Genomic DNA, 19,904 nt, shown 5'->3' with positions numbered 1-19,904 from the left:
ATGCCTAATATAATTTGTTCACCTTAACTGGGTGACAGATTAATTTCTGATCAGGGTGACGTGGGTTGGTGCAGTGGTGGTGTGGATTTGATCACGATTATTCATTGCCGGTAGGTGATGGGGTCCTGGGGGGGGGGGGTACCACCAGGACAACCTAATGAGAGGTTGTGGGTGCCTTCATGTTGAGGCACCCTAAAAAGGCAACTAAGTTGTTTATTCAATGTGACAGGGCGAGGGTAGACATGCCCTGACAACTGGACGGGTGAAATGTCTACGGGCCACTGCAGGCCCCTCTGTGGGCCATGGATAGGCAAAAAAGGACTCTCCCCCACCCCCGCACAACTCCCCTTCCCCCCTTCCTACCCAATCCCCCTCCCCCCACAGGAACCCAAATGGGCAGCACGGTAGCACAGTGGTTAGTACAAGTGGTTAGCACAGTTTGCTTCACAGTGCCGGGGTCCCCGGTTCGATTCCCGGCTTGGGTCACTGTCTGTGCGCAGTCGACACGTTCTCCCCGTGTCTGCGTGGGTTTCCTCCGGCTGCTCCGGTTTGCTCCCACAGTCCAATGATGTGCAGGTTAGGTGGATTGGCCATGCTGATTGCCCCTTAGTTTCCAAAAAAAGGTTAGTTGGGGTTACAGGGATAGGGTGGAGGTGTGGGGATAAGATGGAGGAGTGGGTAGGGTGCTCTTTCCAAGGGCTGGTGCAGACTCGATGGCCTCCTTCTGCACTATAAATTCTACGATTCTATGAACCCACCACTGTTTACCTGGTGGTCTCCCCATGCAACTGGGGCACGACTCATCTTAGGTAAAATGCCAACAGGGACATAAAATGTATGCTAAATGACTAAATAATTTAATTAACTGGCTACCTGTCCCAGTCCACCTCGTTCCCACTTCTGGGAATATGCCAAGGTGGTGGGAACACATTGGGCTTCCCTCCCAACATCTTCCACTCCCCTTTTATCAGCCTCCTTGCCTCTCAGGCCATGTCCAGAGGACCGGTGATATGCACCCAAATCAGCTAGTTAAAAAGTGACATAATTGTTCGTTCTTAATGGAGGATGCAAAACCACTGCTCTCCCCCACACTCCAAATCACCACTGACTTCAATTTTCAGCAAGTTCAAAATATCGCACAACAGAATAAATCTTCAAGGTTAAAAAATGAGAATTATGGTTGAAATAAATCCATGAAAAGGAATTTTATTTCATTCTTTCATGGGATGTGGACATGGCTGACCAGTACTTATTGTCCATCCCTAACTGCTCGAGAGAAGGTAGTGAGCTGCCTCCACTGCCTTCTCAAAATGCTGCAATCCTTGTGGTGTAGTTATACACACAGCGGCAGTAGTGCATGTATCATCCACAAAGGTTCTTTGCATATAAAATAGAAACAGGAAGAGGCCATTCGGCCCTATGAGCCGAGAATGAGTTGATTTAAATACCTGACTTTCATAGTAAAAGGACCTCTGCTCAGTTAAAAACTTTGTTCGGACATTCAATGAACACTTGATTAGATCTTGTGCAAAATAAAAAGGAGTGAAGAACCAAGACACACATAAGTTAATAAGTTCATAAGATATAGGAGCAGAATAAGGCCATTTGGCCCATCAGGTTTGCTCCACCATTCGATTATGGCTGATCTCATCCTGGCCTTAACTCCACCCTCCTGCCCATTCTCCATAACCCTTCAACCCATTACCAATTAAAAATCTGTCTAACACCTTCTTAAATTCAGTCAATGTCCCAGCATCCAGTGCACTCTGGGGTAACGAGTTCCATAAATTTACAACCCTTGGGGAGAAATAGTTTCTCCGCAACTCTGTTTTGTTACCTCTTAACCTAAGACTATGACTTCTCGTTCTGGAATGCCCCACAAGAGGAAGCATCCGCTCCACGTCTACTTTATCCATAACTTTTTATCATCTTGTGCACCTCAATTTGATCTCCCCTCATTCTTACTCTGGAGAGTATAGGCCTAAACTGTTCAATCTCTCCTCATACGACCAACCTCTCATCTTTGGAATCAACCTAGTGAATCTCCTCTGAACTGCCTCCAACGCCACTACATCTGTCCTCAAATAAGGGGACCAAAACTGTGCATAATACACCAGATGTGGTCTCACTAATGCCTTGTATATTTCTTGTTGGGCAGAAACCTTGTGGGACACAGAGACCGAGGAACCACTTAGTTTTGTGATCCCCAATCACCCAAATTTAATTCAGAGTTGAACAGGACGGCAGTTCTGAGATGTCCAGTTTCCACTTAATAACTGCGCAGCCACTGAGTTGTTCCAAAACAAAACAAATTAGCAACCCACTCGATTAGATGTGCCGTGAGTGCGTTTACACAGACAAGAATTCCAAAATTTTCCGGGGCAAAGATTCTAGCAACTGTTTGGGAATCGCTCCCGCTGACACCCCCGATCCTGCTGAAGTTTGCAAAATCCTTGGGGCATGGGGCTGGGAAACAGATCATTGGGATGTTTCTTTGATGCTTATGGGCCTGGAAACTAGTGCAGATGTCTGTATTGGATTGATGGAAAAGATTGATAGGCTCCCACCCCTGTCCTTCAGATTGACAACAGGGGACCAGTAGACACATTTGGAATTTTGGAGTGTTTTTTTTTTGCCTGGGATATTAAATTGGTGGTTGCATAAGATAGTCCAGTACCCAAAAACAATTATGAAAGAGGTATCTCCCCAGCTATGTAAATAATTCACTGCCACCAGAAAGTGAAGAAAGAAACCCAGGGGCTGGTTTAGCACACTGGGCTAAATTGCTGACTTTTAAAGCAGACCAAGGCAGGCCAGCAGCACGGTTCCATTCCCATACCAGCCTCCCCGAACAGATGCCGGAATGTGGCGACTAGGGGCTTTTCACAGTAACTTCATTGAAGCCTACTTGTGGCAATAAGCGATTTTCATTTCATATTTGTTTTAGCACATTTTCATTCATTTCAAAAACACTTCACAAACAAGAAATAACAGCCGAGACATTTTTGGAGCTGCACATAAATGATCCATGAAAAGCCAATGAGTGAACGAAAGAAGGATAATCCTTGCTCTTGTCTGAGGGATCCTTTGACATCTGCCTGACTGGAAAGTCGGGATTTCAATTTGATGTGAAAGGCAGCACCTTTGACACTGCAGCCCTCCTTCAGCACTGCATTCAGCACTGACCAGTATGCTCAATCCTATAGTGAGGCTGGAAGCCCCAAACACAGAATCAGACTGATCCCTGCACCGGGTCAAGAAGGCCTGAGGTACACCCAATATCCAGGCTCATTCACATGAGACAAGTTAGCTGCGGATATTCGCTGGGCTTCACCCAATGGGAGCTTCTTGAGGGTTTCAATTCCAGGCCACTGTGAATCCGCGGGTAGATCATGGGAAGGGCTGGAGGAAATGACGTGGGCCTGACTGGGAGGCAGGAAGGGGGCCGATTGTCAGGGATGGAGTGGCAGCAACATTCTTCCGCACTGCCGCATAGGCAGGAGGAGCATTCCCACACCTCTCGTCTTTCCATTCTGGAAAATATTTGATTTTGGAAGCCATCCTGATGGGATTGTCTGATGTTCGGCTGACTCCCCTGCTTCCAAAGCTGCCTCCGAGGGGCCGGGAGGGTTTCCCGTCCAAGACAGCAATGTGGGAGTAGAGAAAATAAACAGATGGCAAAACTAGTCTGGAAAATGGGAGTAAGAACAGAAGAAACCCCATACACTTTTCAACGGGTTTAATTTCCTTTCATTGCTGACTAAATGTTGTTGCATTTGTCCTTCAATTCAACTTGAAGCCACATCAAAAAAATAGATAACTGAGTGTCAAACTAATTTTCACCATTCTTTAAAATCTACTGCCCCCCAACCCTGGGTTTCATTCTACTGTGCCTACGTTGGCTACCAATACTGAGTTGAACTGATGTAGCCTCCAGTAGTCTCAGTCTGACTAAATGTCACATTGAGCAGCTGTCCATACTTGTGCACATCCACTCCTGGATGCCCAGTGGATTCAATAGTAAGTAAATTCAACTTCAATGATGCTGTGTGAGAAAATATTTATGTGCCCAGATTCAGTGCAAATGTTTACTGCCTGCAGCATGGAAAGTGCTTTGATCTATTTTGGAACCTGGAGAGGAGAACAACCTTATTGACAGTCACTGCAGGAGAGTTACATGTAGCACAGAAGCTAGATCGTGGGGTCAATACCACCCTGGGTAGCAGTGAGAACATCTTCAACAGCATGTAGTGAAGCCAGGATTCTTCCTGTTTGTGTCTGCACCATTCACCCAGCCTTTGCTCTTTGGTGGAAAAGGTTTACTTGTTGGGGAACATTCAACCAAAGTAACACTCAGTTTGATCTTAATAGATGCATTACAGTATCTTACTGCATGCGCCGTTCAATAAATGCCTGGATGTTATAATAATAATCTTTATTATCACAGGTAGACTTACATTAACACTGCCATGAAGTTACTGTGAAAAGCCCCTAGTCACCACATTCCGGCGAATTCGGGTACACTGAGGGAGAATTCAGAATGCCCAAATTACCTAGCAGCACGTCTTTCGGTACGTGTGGGAGGAAACCGGAGCACCCGGAGAAAGCCCACGCAGACACAGGGAGAACATGCAGCCTCCACACAGATAGGGGCCCAAGCCAGGAATCGAATCTGGGACCCTGGCGCTGTGAAGCAACAGTGCTACCCACTGTGTTACCATGCCGATGTTACGCCATTGTTGCATATTTTAGACAACATGGGTGAAATTCTCCCCTACCCAGCGGGGCGGGGGGTCCCGGCGTAGCAGAGTGGCGCCAACCATTCCTGCGTTGGGCCTCCCCAAAGGTGCGGAATTCTCTACACCTTTAGGGGCCAGGCCCGCGCCGGAGTGGCTCCCGCTCCGCCGACTGGTGACAAAACTGGCGCCAACGGCCTTTGGCACAACGCCGATCAGCATCGGGGCTGACCGAAAGGCCTTCGCCGGTCGGCGTGAGTCCGCGCATGCGCCGGAGTGTCAGCGGCCACTGAAGTCACCACCGGCGCATGCGCGGTGGAAGGGGTCTCTTCCGCCTCCGCCATGGTGGAGGCCGTGGCGGCGGTAGAAGAAAAAGACTGCCCCCACGGCACAGGCCCACCCGCCGATCAGTGGGCCCCGATTGCGGGCCAGGCCACCGTGGGGGCACCCCCCGGGGTCCGATCGCCCCATGCCCCCCCCTCCCCCCCCAAGACCCCGGGGGTCCGCTCGCGCACCAATTCCGCCGGCACAGAGGTGGTTCAAACCACGTCGGTGGGAGAGGCCTGACAGCGGCGGGACTTCAGCCCATCGCGGGCCGGAGAATCACCGTGGGGGCATGCGATCGGCGTGGGAGGCCCACTGACCGGCGGGGCGCGATTCCCACCCCTGCCGATTCCCGGGTGGCGGAGAATTCCAGCTGATGGAACCATCAATTCACCAGACACGTGCTTTCCGATATGAACAGTGGTTTTAATCTACTTACTACAGAGCCAGCCTGTTACCCGTTGATGAACTCTCGGTGAACTGCAGGCTGACTCTGGACAAGGGTATTTATACAGCAGCACAAGGGGGAGGAGTCGTGGGCGGAGCCAAGGGTGGAGCCCTGTACAAACACCTGAGCATTCCCAGAGCTACTCCCCCTAGTGGTCAGATACCGCTACTGCGCTTACAAAGATACAGTGTGAATTACCAAGTTACATTCACCACATTCACCCCCTGCAAAAAAACCAAGTCCGGAGGGGATGGTGGTCTACAAAATCAGTCTGTCCGGTGGTCGAACTGTCCGCTGTGATCTGCGGAGCACCGGGGTTGCAGCCTCTTGCGGTGGCTGGATGGGTGTAGTGTGCTGGGGTACGATGGCGGACTCCAGGGAGGGTTGTATCCGAGCTTCATACTCTCCTGGTTTGAACGGGGACTGGGGCCGCTGGGGGCTGGCCGGCGCGGGTGTGCGGAACTGGTGGAGCGGGCTCGTGGGCTCGGGAGCGCGAGGGGGCGGCAGCATGGGGTGTAGGGTGAGGGGTCCTTCTGTGGGGGTAGGGGGGGCGCTGGATCCGGCGGGTGCCAGATCCCGGAGGGATACAGTGTCCTGGCGGCCATCAGGGAGCTCGACGAATGCGTACTGGGGGTTGGAGTGGAGCAGGCGCACCTTCTCAACAAGGGGGTCGGTTTTGTGTACCCTGACGTGTTTCCTCAGGAGTGCGGGGCCCGGTGTCCTCAGCCATGCCGGAAGTGAGACCCCCGTGGTAGTGCCCCTGGAAAAAATGAAGAGCCTCTCGTGAGGTGTCTGATTGATCGCTGTGCACAAAAGGGACCTAATAGCGTGGAGCGCGTCTGGGAGGACTTCCTGCCACTGGGAGACTTGTTGCTTTCTAGACCGGAGGGTCAGCAGGACGGTCTTCCAGACCGTCACATTCTCCCTCTCCACCTGCCCGTTCCCCCTAGGATTGTATCTGGTAGTCCTGTTCGAGGCAATGCCCTTGTCGAGCAGGTACTGACGCAGCTCGTCGCTCATGAAGGATGAACCCCGGTCGCTGTGTACGTAGCTGGGGAAACCAAACAGGGTGAAGATGCTATGCAGGGCCCTAATGACTGTGTGGGTGGTCATGTCGGGGCACAGGATAGCAATTGGGAAATGGGAGAACTCATCTACGACGTTTAGAAAGTAAACGTTCTTGTTAGTTGAGGGGAGTGGCCCTTTGAAATCAATCGCGAGGCATTCAAAGGGCCTAGAAGCCTTGACCAGGTGGGCCCTGTCTGGTCTATAGAAGTGCGGTTTGCACTCCGCACAGATCGGGCAGTCCCTGGTGACCGCTTTTACCTCCTCGTTGGAGAAAGGCAGGTTTCGGGCTCTGATGTAGTGGGCGAGCCGGCTGACCCCCGGGTGGCAGAGGTCATTGTCGATGACTTTCAATCGGTCAATCTGCGCGCTGGCGCATGTCCCACGGGATAGGGCATCCGGAGGCTCGTTGAGCTTCCCGGGTCGATACTTAATATCGTAATTGTAGGTGGAGAGTTCGATCCTGCACCTCAGAATTTTGTCGTTTTTAATTTTGTACCTTTGCAAGTTGTCAAACATGAAGGCAATCGATCTTTGGTTGGTGATGTGGGTGAACCTCCTACCTGCGAGGTGGTGCCTCCACTAACGAATAGCCTCCACAATGGCTTGTGCTTCTTTCTCGACTGAGGAGTGTCGGAGTTCTGAAGCGGAGAGGGTACAGGAGAAAAATGCGACTGGTCTCCCTGCCTGATTTAGTGTGGCTGCCAGAGCTACCTCTGAGGCGTCGCTCTCAACCTGGAATGGAGTGGATTCATCCACCGCCCGCATGACCTCTTTGGTGATGTCCTCCTTGATGCAGTCGAAGGCCTGGAGTGCCTCAGCTGACAGGGGAAAACGTGTGGCCTTAAAGAGTGGGCGGGCTTTGTCCGCATATTGAGGGACCCACTGGGCGTAGTAGGAGAAGAAGACCAAGCACCGTTTGAGGGCCTTGGGGCAATGGGGGAGGGGGAGTTCTAAGAGGGGGCGCATACGGTCCGGGTCTGGGCCCAGGATTCCGTTTTCCATGACATAGCCGAGGATGGCTAGTCTGGATGTGCGGAAAACGCATTTCTCCTTGTTATGCGTAAGATTCAGTTTCTGTGCCGTCTGGAGAAAACGGTGGAGGTTGGCGTCGTGGTCCTGCTGGTCATAGCCGCAAATGGTGACATTGTCCAAGTACGGAAACGTGGGCCGCAGCCCGTACTGGTCTACCATTCGGTCCATTGCTTCGTTGGAACACCGAAACCCCGTTCGTGACGCCGAAGGGGACCCGGAGGAAATGGAAGAGGTGGCCATCGGCCTCGAATGCCGTGTAGTGGCGGTCCTCCGGGTGGATTGGGAGCTGGTGGTATGCAGACTTCAGATCCACCGTGGAAAAGAGCCGGTACTGGGCGATCTGATTTACCATGTCTGCAATCCTGGGGAGGGGATACGCGTCAAGGAGCATAAATCTATTTATGGTATGACTATAGTCGACAACCATGCAGAATTTTTCCACGGTCTTAACGACCACCACCTGAGCTCTCCAGGGACTATTGCTGGCTTCTATAATCCCCTCACTGAGAAGCCTTCGGACCTCTGTTCTGATAAATACCCTATCCTGCAGGCTATACCGCCTGCTACGAGTGGCTACGGGTTTACAGTCCTTTGTGAGATTGGCGAAGAGAGGAGGGGGGGGGGGGTATTCGCAGCGTAGCGAGGCTGCAGATAGTGAGTGGGGGCAGGGGCCCGCCGAAGCTGAGGGTGAGGCTCTTAAGGTTACGTTGAAAGTCTAGGCCTAATAAGAGTGGCGCACAGAGGTCGGCCAAAACGTAGAGTTGGAATTTTGAGTAGCTAGCGCCTCGGATTGTGAGTGTCGCGGCGGTGCGCCTCTGGATCTGGACCGAATGGGAGCCTGAAGTGAGTGAGATAGTTTGCCGCACGGGGAAAACGAGGAGCGAACAGCATCTTACCAGGTCTGGATGTATGAAGCTCTCAGTGCTCCCGGAGTCGAAGAGGCATGGCGTTTTGTACCCGTTGATTTGGACCTCTGCCATCGAATTTCGCAGATGCTTCGGGCGTGATTGGTCCAGAGTGACTGCGCTGAGTTGCGGGTAGTCGGCGGCTCGATGAGCTGTGCTGGAGTGGCCCCGTGGTGATTGCCCTCGTACTCGTACTCTTCTGATGAGTTGTCCGAGCGTGGAGATGCAGGTCGGGCCCGTGGATCGCACGTGGCGGGCGGCGAGGAAGATGGCGTCCAAGATGGCGGCCCCCATGAGTCGCACGTGGCGGGAGGGGGCGGAGTCGGGGCATAGGCCACAGTGTTTTGGGCGCCGCGGGCCTGCGGGTGTGGGGAGCGATTACTTCGTGCCACTGGGGAGTTGGAAGCTGGGGCCCCTTTAGCGAGGCACACTCTTGCGTAGTGGCCTTTCCGCCCGCAGCGGCTGCAGGTCGCGTTGCGGGCCGGGCAGTGCTGCCGCGGGTGCTGGTTTTGGCCGCAGAAATGGCAGGCTGGAGCTGCATAGTAGCTGTCTGGAGCAGCATGGTGGCTGGCTGGAGCAGCATAGTGGCTGGCTGGAGCAGCATGGTGGCTGGCTGGAGCAGCATAGTGGCTGGCTGGAGCAGCATGGTGGCTGGCTGGGGCAACATGGTGGCTGGCTGGGGCAGCATGGTGGCTGGCTGGGGCAGCATGGTGGCTGGCTGGGGCAGCATAGTGGCTGGCTGGGGCAGCATGGTGGCTGGCTGGAGCAGCATAGTGGCTGGCTGGAGCAGCATAGTGGCTGGCTGGAGCAGCATAGTGGCTGGCTGGAGCAGCATGGTGGCTGGCTGGAGCAGCATAGTGGCTGGCTGGAGCAGCATGGTGGCTGGCTGGGGCAACATGGTGGCTGGCTGGGGCAGCATAGTGGCTGGGCGGCTGTGTAGCACAGGCCTGGGGGAGTCGCTGGTCGGGGGCCCATGATTGGGTCGCGGGGTCTGCGGGGAACGAGTTAAGGCAGCGGAAGGAGACCTCCATCGTGGTAGCAGCTTCCACAGTCCTTTCTAAGTCTTGGGCCCCCTTTTCCAGCAGTCGTTGGCGCACATAATTAGACCTGAGGCCCGCTACAAAAACATCGCGTACAGCAAGTTCTCTGTGTTCAGCCGCGGTAACCACTTGATAATTACAGTCATTTGATAAATTATTGAGTTCCCTTAAGAACTCGGCGAGTGATTCTGTAGGCCGCTGGCGGCGAGTCGTGAACACATGGCATGCGTAAACTTCGTTAATGGGCCTTACATATATCTTATCGACTACCACTAGCGCTGCAGTAAATGAACCGGCCGAGTTTAGTTGCGTAGAGATTCTGTGGCTCACCCTCACATGCAGTAGACTTAACTTCTGTTCCTCTGTCGTTTCGGCTGTGCTCGCTTCTGCCAGGTAGGCCTTGAAGCACCGCAGCCAGTGGGAGAAGATTTCTTTAGCCTCTGCATCCTATGGGTCGAGTTCCAGGCGACCAGGCTTGAGGGCCGATTCCATGATCAATCTTGACTGTTCTTAAGTAGGTTAAATTGATGGAACCATCAATTCACCAGACACGTGCTTTCCGATATGAACAGTGGTTTTAAACTACTTACTACAGAGCCAGCCTGTTACCCGTTGATGAACTCTCGGTGAACTGCAGGCTGACTCTGGACAAGGGTATTTATCCAGCAGCACAAGGGGGAGGAGTCGTGGGCGGAGCCAAGGGTGGAGCCCTGTACAAATTCCTGAGCATTCCTAGAGGTACTCCCCCTAGTGTTTGGATAACACTACTGCGCTTACAAAGATACAGTGTGAATTACCAAGTTACATTCACCACACCGGCCATGGCGGGGGCGGGATTTACGCCGGCCCCGGTCGATTCCCCGACCCTGCGAGGGGTCGGAGAATTCCGCCCCATTATTTTAATTCTTAAACGGAGTGTTTCCCATCAGCTCATTTAAGATTTCCCTGCAGAATTCCTCAGCACTCATAATTACGATAATGGGTTACCTGAGCTTGCCAATAAAACTCTCTCCACCACGAGATAGATCAGTCGCGTCTATACTGATGAGGTAATTTGATGTTTTGCTCTTCTTGCGTTTCCGTCCTGCCAATAAGAACACCTGGATTGGGGATGAAACAAGATGTTGTTAAAAGGTCCAAGGAAAATAAAAAAATGTTTTAAAGATTTTTTTTACAAAACCTTACACAGTAGGAAAACTCAATTTGGTTGAACCACCGACTCAACAACACAACTAAATTATTACCCCCATTAATTAAAGACCAAATCCAAGCCCTTTCTGACAATGCAAAATCATGGGAATGACACAGTGTACAAGGCACTTCTCAGAGCTAATATAATACTTGTTACTCTAAAAATCATCACCTGTCGTTATTTTACCCAGAATGTTTTATTAAAAAACAACTGCATATGGCATGAGAAAAATTAGGCGGCCTTGAAATTGAACCAGATTTTACAAAGTGTGATTAACTTGTTCCAGTTCAAAGTATTGCAGATCGCTGGAAAATGTAATGCTGCCTGCACATTACAATGACTGTGGTATGTCGTCCAGAGCTGAACAGTTTTGTCTATTTATTCATTCATTCGGTGTCAAAAGAAAACTTCAAAGTTTTTTCATGGGATGTGGGCATTGCTGGATAGGTAAGCATTTGTTGCCCGTAACTAATTGCTCTTGAGAAAGTTGTTTGCGGTGAACCACTTTCTTGACGGGGGAAATTCCAGGTTACTACCTCGGCAAGTCCCCCCCCCCCCCCCCCCCCCCCCCCCCCCCCACCCACCCACTCCCCCACTCCCGGGGCTCCCTTGGTGGGTTCCCTCCGCCTGGTTCCCATTTTAAAAAATCTGTTGTCAACCTCGCCAATGTGATATCATGGAGGTGTGGGGTGAGATCCTAATGGGACGGAGACATATGGCGGGAAGCCCTTTAATGCAATGATAATTTATTTAAATGAGGTTCCAGGCCTTTCTAGGTGGGGGCAGGGAAAATATGAAAATAAGATCACGCTGGCAAGATTCTCGATTTCCTACTCTCGTAGGATTTTTGCATCAAAATACCGGTCTTAGTTAAAAATGATGTGCAAAGACTGAAGACCCCATTTCTTCCCAATTCATCTGCCTCCTTTACTGGGACCTTTTTTTTAGGTGGCTGAAGATTTTGCCTGACTTCAGGATTGCAAGGTCCTTAATCGTGGTCCTTTGATGTCATGAACATCCCAATAGCAGTGCAACCTGGTCATAAAGAGGAGGAAGTGATAGAAGCTAAATCAGGAACCTTCCTTAGGGGGCCTAGTAAGAGTAGAAGTGGTCCTCTGGGCTTTGGGACAAAAGTTGATGTCTTTGCAGCTTCAAGTTCCCCCTTACCACTCTGAAAACAACCTTGACTCTCCATTCCTGTCATCTACTTTAATACTTACAAATGGCCACTGCACCTGTGCTGGCAATTCCTTGCTAGGAAGCCAGCCAGATGTCTTCTTCAATCTATTTGGGAAAGAAGCTGGCTGGTAAAGGGCAACTGAAGCCTTAGATAATCCAGGCCTCCAGCTGATGACACCAAGTGTGTTTTACATGCTCCAACACCCGCTCTCAGTTATAATCCACCCTCTAGATACACAGTCAAATCAAGGACTATCCACTTAGATGAAAAATTGAAAGACATGCATTCTTCAAACTGAATGGCAGCAAGAATCATTGCGTATAGGAGAGGAGGAAAGAAAATTGGTGAGTATTTAAAAACTTAAATAAACAAAATAATTAACACGGGGAAATTACAATGAAGCCCTCATACCAAAATGAGACATCAATTGAAATGCATTCTTCCTGCAGAAGGAGCCAAGGAGGCTAAGTTGTAGTAATGCCAAAGAGACTAAGTTGTAGTAGTAATGATGATAATAATAATAATCGCTTATTAGGGGGCAGCAGGGTAGCAGGGGACAGCAGGGTAGTAGGGGGCAGCAGGGTAGCATGGTGGTTAGCATAAATGCTTCACAGCTCCAGGGTCCCAGGTTCGATTCCCGGCTGGGTCACTGTCTGTGTGGAGTCTGCACGTCCTCCCCCTGTGTGCGTGGGTTTCCTCCGGGTGCTCCGGTTTCCTCCCACAGTCAAAAGATGTGCGGGTTAGGTGGATTGGCCATGCTAAATTGCCCGTAGTGTCCTAATAAAAGTAAGGTTAAGGGGGGGGTTGTTGGGTTACGGGTATAGGGTGGATACGTGGGTTTGAGTAGGGTGATCATGGCTCGGCACAACATTGAGGGCCGAAGGGCCTGTTCTGTGCTGTACTGTTCTATGTTCTATTGTCAGAAGTAGGCTTCAATGAAGTCACTGTGAAAAGCCCTGTAATGCAGTATAACATTCCCCAAAGCCTGAATCACCTATAAGGGGGTCCTCAGCACCCCTGTGCCCTATCTCATGTGCACTAGGCACCCTCGGGCCCGATCACCACCATGAAAAAAAGGAAGCTTGGCACCTTGGCACTGCCAACTTGGCAGTGTCACCTGGGAACCTTAGCAGTGCTAGGCTCACACCCAGGCTGGCACCAGCAGTGCCAGGGTGCCACCCTGCCCACAGGGGAAGCATCTGTGGGCCTTTGATGCCTTGGAAGACCCCCATGAGTGCCATTCCATCTGGTTCCCAGCACTGAATAACGCTTGCTCAAGGCCTCCAAGGCAAAGGGAATAGATCCCATCGTCCTGGTTATCTCAGAGAACTGCATGTTAGAGTGAGATTAGCTGTCTCACTCTAAAATGCAGATTTTCCAAAAATTGATCCCACCCACAATGGGTAGTTCCCAGGAGCAGGGTCTCCTGGCATTTACTGGTCACGTTGCACGGTGTGCTACTTTTCTAACATGCTGGCCGGCAGATCGTGCCCCAGACATATGTGGACTTCAACCTATATTTGGGGCCTTTTTGAGTTTACAACAAAAATGAGCCAGAATGGGCCTGGAATATCTCCTAATGTGTGCACAAATATATATATTGGAAAACATAAACATATATAAATATATATATATATATTAATTAATTATAAGGAGTGTACTCTACATGAAGCACTCAATTTTAGATTTCCATAACTTGAACTCAGGATATGCGATTTGGAACATGTGTTAAAATATATGTAATTGACCAACCTTTTTCCCATCGTCCCTTTCCAGATGGAGGTAGTAGGTAGGATACATTCCACGGTCCATTCCCTTCTTATCCCTTGTGATTCGGCATTTAATGGTGATTCCTTGTGGAGCGGGTCTCAGAGCAAACTCCTCAAGATCATCCACATCTATTAGAGCGTCAGTCCCTGGAGGGGTTGAGACTGAGGCTGCCTCCTGGAAAACAGGAAGGCATTGTGTTCTGTAATTGGGAAATGGGACAATATCTCCATGGGCTGCAATCACCAGAAGAAAATGCAGCCGTTGGATTTGGCCCGCGATATTGTGAATATTTGTATTTAACAGGACGAATGGACTCTGTGAATGCACACTGATTTTCCATCCCGCATGACTGTAGATTAATGGAACAAACTACCAGCAAAAAATAGTTAATTCCGATATCTTTGAAAAAGGACTGGAGGATGCTTTATCTATGGGATATTTTTCCAACCTGCACCTTAGTTTTCTGAACTATAGCATGTGAGAGATGTCCCTATGGCGTGGGTGTTCATGTTGGGCAAACATTTACTCTAAGTGACTTTCCTGCGAGCTTGCTGTGGAGACTCTTGAGCATGATGATGGGTTTCTGGTAGTGTCAGAGATTGAGCTAACCAAAAGAAAACGATAGCCAATAAACTGTTGACATGGTAATGGAGCTGCTGAGAATTCTTATACATTTACAAATCCCAGATATTTAACAAAATGTTTTTATTGATTTTCCTGTTTTATGGTTATCATTGCTGGGTCAAAGTTGTATTTTTACAAATTCCAATCTGAGGGTGGTTTGATAACCCATCGTACAGAGTTTGATACGTGTATGTACAGCTGAGCTGTGACTTGTCACCCTCTGGTCCTGTTTCCAGGCCCCTCCTCTGCGGCTCTGCCACCTACCTTCTGCCTCACCAGTATCTGCCCCTCTTCCCCCTCCTCTCCCCGCCTGCCTCCCCCCCCCCCCCCCCCCTCCCTCCAGCTCCTTTTCCTCTCCATCCCTCCCACTCCTTCCTTTATGTTTTTGTGGTGCGCTTGTGGTCTGTGCCACTATTAGCTGCTGGCTATGAACAGGTCTTGGAAGAAGCTGGCGAATGGTTCCACATCTTCTGTAAGCCCTCCTCTGACCCACCGATGGTGAATTTTATTTTCTCCAATTGGAGGAATTCCAACAGGTCGGACAGCCAATCTGCAGCTTTGGGAGGTGCACTAATCCCTGGTATTCTGCTTTTTGCTACAAGTCCCTGGAGGCACGACTTCCTGTATGATGGGCACAGAAGGTCTGGATCAATCCATTAGGCAGCCCAGTGGCCTGAAACAGCTGTGGGGTCAGCCAGCATTGTTGGGGAGTGCGGAGGGGAGGCAGGAACCCTGCCCCCAGTTTACAATTCAGCCCTAGGACCCATTAAATCTGGACAGAATCAGACAAGTTAACCAGGAAATTAGTTGATGGACATGGAACAATTTATGGTTGTTGCTCAGATTGGAGAAGGACTGGCAGTGTGCCTTTCACACAATCAGAAAATCCCAAGGCACTTCCCAGCCAATGTTTGCCAGTGAAGTATAGTCACTGATGTAATGTCCGGACATGCGGCAGTCAGTTTATACACAGCAAGGTCCCACAAACAGCAATGGGATAATCTGTTTAGTGATGTTGCTGAAGGGTAAATGTTGACTGGGACATTAGGGAATCCCCAATATTCCCGTTGTCATGAGATATTTACAAGGAGCTGAAGGATCAGATGGGGCCTCAGTTAAATATCTTATCTGAATCTCAGCATCCTCCATACTACAGTGAACAACAACAACTGCATTTGTGTAGAATCTGTACCCATCTTAAAGTTGCTTCACAGCTACTGTCCAAACAAAGTTGGACATCATGTCACGTAAGGCAATAATTGGACAGATGACCAAAAGCCTGGTTAAAGAGGCAGGTTTTAAGAGTGTTTTAAAGAAGTTAAAAGTCATAAAGATAAAGTGAGGTTTAGGGAGGGGATTCTAGAGGTTGGGGTTTAGGTGGTTAAAGGCACCGCCACCAATGGTGGAGGATTAAAACTGTGGATGAGTGCAAAGACGGTGGAGGGTTAAAGGGTTGGAGGAGGTTACAGAGATAGCGATGGTCAAGGCCGTGGAGAGATTGGAAAAGAAGGAAGAGAATTGCAATTGAGGTTTTGCTGGACCAGGGTCCAGTGTAGGGGATGATGGGTGAACAGGACCTGGCATCAGTTAGGATACAGTCAGCAAAGATTTGAAGGAGCTCCTTTATTTAGGGTGGAAGGTGGGAGGCCCAGCAAGAGAGCAAACCAAAAGTCAAGTTCCGACGTAATAACGGGTTGGAGGAGGATTTCAGCAACAATGGGCTGAAGCAAGGATGGAGCCGGTGATATTACAGGGGTGTAAATGGCAGTGTTGGTGACTGAGAAGACATGTGATTGGAAGCTTATCTTAGTGTTAAATACATCAACATGATTATGTACAACATAGCTTAACATCAGACAGATGCAATGGTGAGCAATGGTGTTGGATGATGAGGGAGCAGAAATGATGGTGGGACCAAAGACAATGGGTGGGATTAACCAGAAACAAAATCTATGTCTGGTCTTGGCGCATTTAGCGGGGTGTTTCTGGATGGCTGCAGTGCTGAGAAACACCCCGCTAGCTATTCAATGGTAATTTGCTGTTTCTTTTGGCCTCGAGGAGTTTTTCTCCGCTGAAGCCACACTTAGAGTCATTTCCTTGGCAAGCCCAGCAGGAAATGCTCCCTGGAGACTGGGGCGACTTTTTGTCTGGCTGCTCAATCTTCCCCTCCCCCCCACCCCGCTTTCAGCCCCCCCAACCCTACTGTTTTTGTCCCCCCTCCCCACAACCTCAGGGAGGCCCCCGGGAACAGCCCCTCACCCCCTCCCATCTGCTAAGGCCCTCCCCACCCCCCCGGCCCGATCCCTGTCAGTGTCAAGGTGCCACCCGAGCACCCTAGCACTGTCACCCTGACACTGTCACCCTGGCACTGCCACCCGGGCACCCTGGCAATGCCACGGTGCCAGGCTGGTGGTTCCAAGGTGCCTGGGTGCCAGGGAGAGTGCCAGAGTACCACTCTGCCCTATACCAATACACCCGGGGATCTCTACTGGCCTGGGAGACTCCTCCAGGTACCATTACGACTGGTCCACAAACCACTGCTAAACGCGGGTCGAGGTCTCCCAGGCACGGCCATTGATCCCGGGTGCCGGGAGAGTTCGGCAAATGCATATTCGAATGAGACTAATGGCTCATTTAAAAATTCTGATCTGGACCTTGCCCAGCGTGAGCAAAATTCAGATTGCGACATCTCGCAAGACATAGTTACATCTCGTGACGCATTTGGAGAGTCGCAAATTTCGCAAGAGGCCTTTTGCGAGATTCAACAGTCTCGTCCCCACACAAAGGCAAGCACAATGAGGTCGTTAAATCGCACCCAATTACTTCTTGTTTCCCAATATTTAGTTAGACGAAATTTCTACTCAGCCAGTAATGGATGCACGGTAAGCAGAGGAACCAATTAGAAACATTGTCCGAGCCAAGTGGATGGTGGTGAGGCAAAGTTAGACGGTGTCAGTGTACATGTAGAACCTAGCATTATGTCTCCGGTAGTAACACATAGATGAGAACTAGGAGGAGGCTAAAGATAGATCTTTGGAGGACTCCAGAGTTAACGGTGTAGATGTGGGAGGAGGAGTTATTGCAGATGGATTTCTGGTTACAACTGGATAGGTAAGAATGGAGATAAAAGGTTGAGCTTGCAGAATACTTGGAAGTGCATGGTAGCATGGTAAAATAGGGCTGAGTCAGCACGGCTTTGTCAAGAGGAGGTCATGCCTGACAAATCTGTTTGAGTTCTCTGAGGAGGTGACAAGGAAGTTAGACAAAGGGGAGCCAGTGGACGTGGTCTCTTTGGATTTACAGAAGACCTTTGGCAAGATGCCATACAGGAGGTTAAATAAGAAAGCACCACTGCGCCACTGCCTACCCCATTTCAAAATGGGGAACGGCTCCAGAAATCAGAAGCACAAAGGGACTTGGAGTCTTGTTCAGGATTCTCTTAAGGTTAATGTGCGGGTTCAGTTGGCAGTTGGGGAAGGCAAATGCAATGTTAGCATTCATTTTCAGAGGGCGAGATTACAAGAGCAGCTAAGGCTACATAAGGATCTGCTCAGACCCAATTTGGAGTTTTGGGCTCCGTATCTAAGGAAGGATGTGCTGGCCTTGGAAGGGGTCCAGAGGAGGTACATAATCTTGATCCCAGGAATGAAGGGCTTGTCTATGAGGAGCAGTTGAGGTCTCTGGGTCTGTACTCAATGGAGTTTAGAAGTATGAGGGGGGGATCTTATTGAAACTTACAAAATACTGAGAGGCTTAGATAGAGTGGACATGGAGCTGCTGTTTCCACTAGTAGGATCAACTAGAACCTGAGGGCACAGCCTCAGACTGAAGGGATGATCCTTTCAAACTGAGATGAGGAGGTATTTCTTCAGTGATATGGTGGTGAATCTGTGGAACTCATTTCCGCAGAAGGCTGTGGAGGCCAAGTGACTGAGTGTCTTTAAGACACAGATAGATAGATTCTTGATGAACAAGGGGATCAGGGGTTACGGGGAGAAGGCAGGAAAATGGGGATGAGAAACATATCAGCCATGATTCAATGGCGAAGCAGACATGATGGGCCGAATGGTCTAATTCTGCTTCTATATTTTATTGTGCTGTGGTTTATGATCTAAAAGCAAATTGCTGCGGATGCTGAAATCGGAATCGTAAACGGAGCATACTAGACACTCTCTGCAGGTCTGGCAGCATCTATGGAGAGCGAAGGGAACTAACATTTTGAGTCTGGATGACTCTTTATCAAAGGTAAGAATGGAACCTGACAATTGCAGTCCCACTCGGCTGGACGATGGAAGAAGATTGTGTGGGTGACTGTATCAAGGGCTGCTTAGCGTTAGTATGATTCTTGTATTCTAATACCAGTGGAACCCATTGCAAACTATTATTGTCCATTACTTGCATTTAGCCATTAAGTGACATTTCGGTTTTGTGCAGATATTGTGAGTCTTCCCCAATGAATACCGCAGATGTTTATTATCCAAGGACAATGATTATCAACTATGACCTCAAGCAATGAACCTTAGTGTTTCTGACACTTGTGACAGATGAAGCATCAACACAGAAATTAGATAGCTGACTAAATATCAGTTCATTGTAAAAGCTGGGGATTTGTAGTCACTCTAAAGTTTATTCAATTCAGAAACAGAAAGCTTGCACTGAAAATGCTCAGGTGCTATCTGAAGCTGCAGTAACCAAGCAGACAGTTCGTAGATACAAAATGCAGCAGAAGTAACTGTGCCATCCTTTATTGCACTGCTGTACCATTTCAATCATTCACAGCCGCACGTTCCCTCTGAATGAGGCTCACAGTTTGTGCTGAATCACTTGCAGTTGAATGCTGTCAACCTCCGCTATTCAAATTAATGCCAAACAGGATCCTTACATTCATCGGACAGAAGGAGCCATTGATCCGGGTAACAGCTGATGGGACCAAAAACAGAGGAATGCTAAGTTACATTTTCACTCACCAAAAACAGCTGGGTCAACTTTTAACTGGAATGAAGGATTTTATAAAGGCCTTGCAAATGAGGATGTAGTCAGTTTGGGAGGGAAGAGAAGCCTGCAAAGTTACAGATGGAAAGGAAACACAAGCTTGGGGATGGAGAGATTTCTGCCCTGACTCTCTTAAGTTTTGAACAAATTATTTCTGGTCTTCACCTTATTAGATTTTTTACTGGAAGCAGAGCCAGGCCTGGTGTTACTGTTCAATTGCGAAGAGCTGGAGCTATCTTCATCTTCTTCATCTTCTTCCTCGTCGAAGTTCATACTGCTAGAAATACCTATTGAAGCAAAAAGTATTGGTTAAGTCAACTTTCTGGGTTATTTCTTACCCACGCAGTAGACCTATGCCTAAAGATTGACATCTACATTTATAAAAGTTGAACACAAGGTCGATCTACTCCTGGGAGTGAGACCGTGAAGAGCGAAACATGATTGCAAACTCACACACACATTTAAGAGTAGATTTTAAGAATTTTCATTCCAGGTGCATTAAGAATCCTTAATGAGAATTTGGGAAAGGAAGTTATTGGATGGAAAATACTGAAGGGTTTTGTTACCTTCAAGCATATTTGGGGCTCCAAACT

The 19,904-nt window shown here is 49.4% G+C and overlaps 1 protein-coding gene across 4 annotated transcripts in view; it reads right to left on the bottom strand.

Moving 5' to 3' along the window:
• The window catches only part of tub (TUB bipartite transcription factor), a 479,022-nt gene that overhangs the window by 20,836 nt on the left and 438,282 nt on the right, over positions 1-19,904 (bottom strand). For all 4 annotated transcript variants that reach the window (XM_038808107.1, XM_038808111.1, XM_038808110.1 and 1 more), the window contains 3 exons: positions 19,477-19,598; positions 13,678-13,869; positions 10,541-10,653 (listed from right to left, as the gene is read on the bottom strand). In XM_038808107.1, coding sequence (XP_038664035.1) covers positions 10,541-10,653; positions 13,678-13,869; positions 19,477-19,598 — 427 coding nt within the window. The remainder of the gene's footprint in view (positions 1-10,540; positions 10,654-13,677; positions 13,870-19,476; positions 19,599-19,904) is intronic.

This window comes from Scyliorhinus canicula, chromosome 9 (genome assembly GCF_902713615.1).
Source record: "Scyliorhinus canicula chromosome 9, sScyCan1.1, whole genome shotgun sequence".
Classification (NCBI taxonomy): domain Eukaryota; kingdom Metazoa; phylum Chordata; class Chondrichthyes; order Carcharhiniformes; family Scyliorhinidae; genus Scyliorhinus; species Scyliorhinus canicula.
The sequence above is the reverse complement of the archived record's forward strand: the minus strand, read 5'-3'. Positions and strand labels throughout refer to the sequence as shown.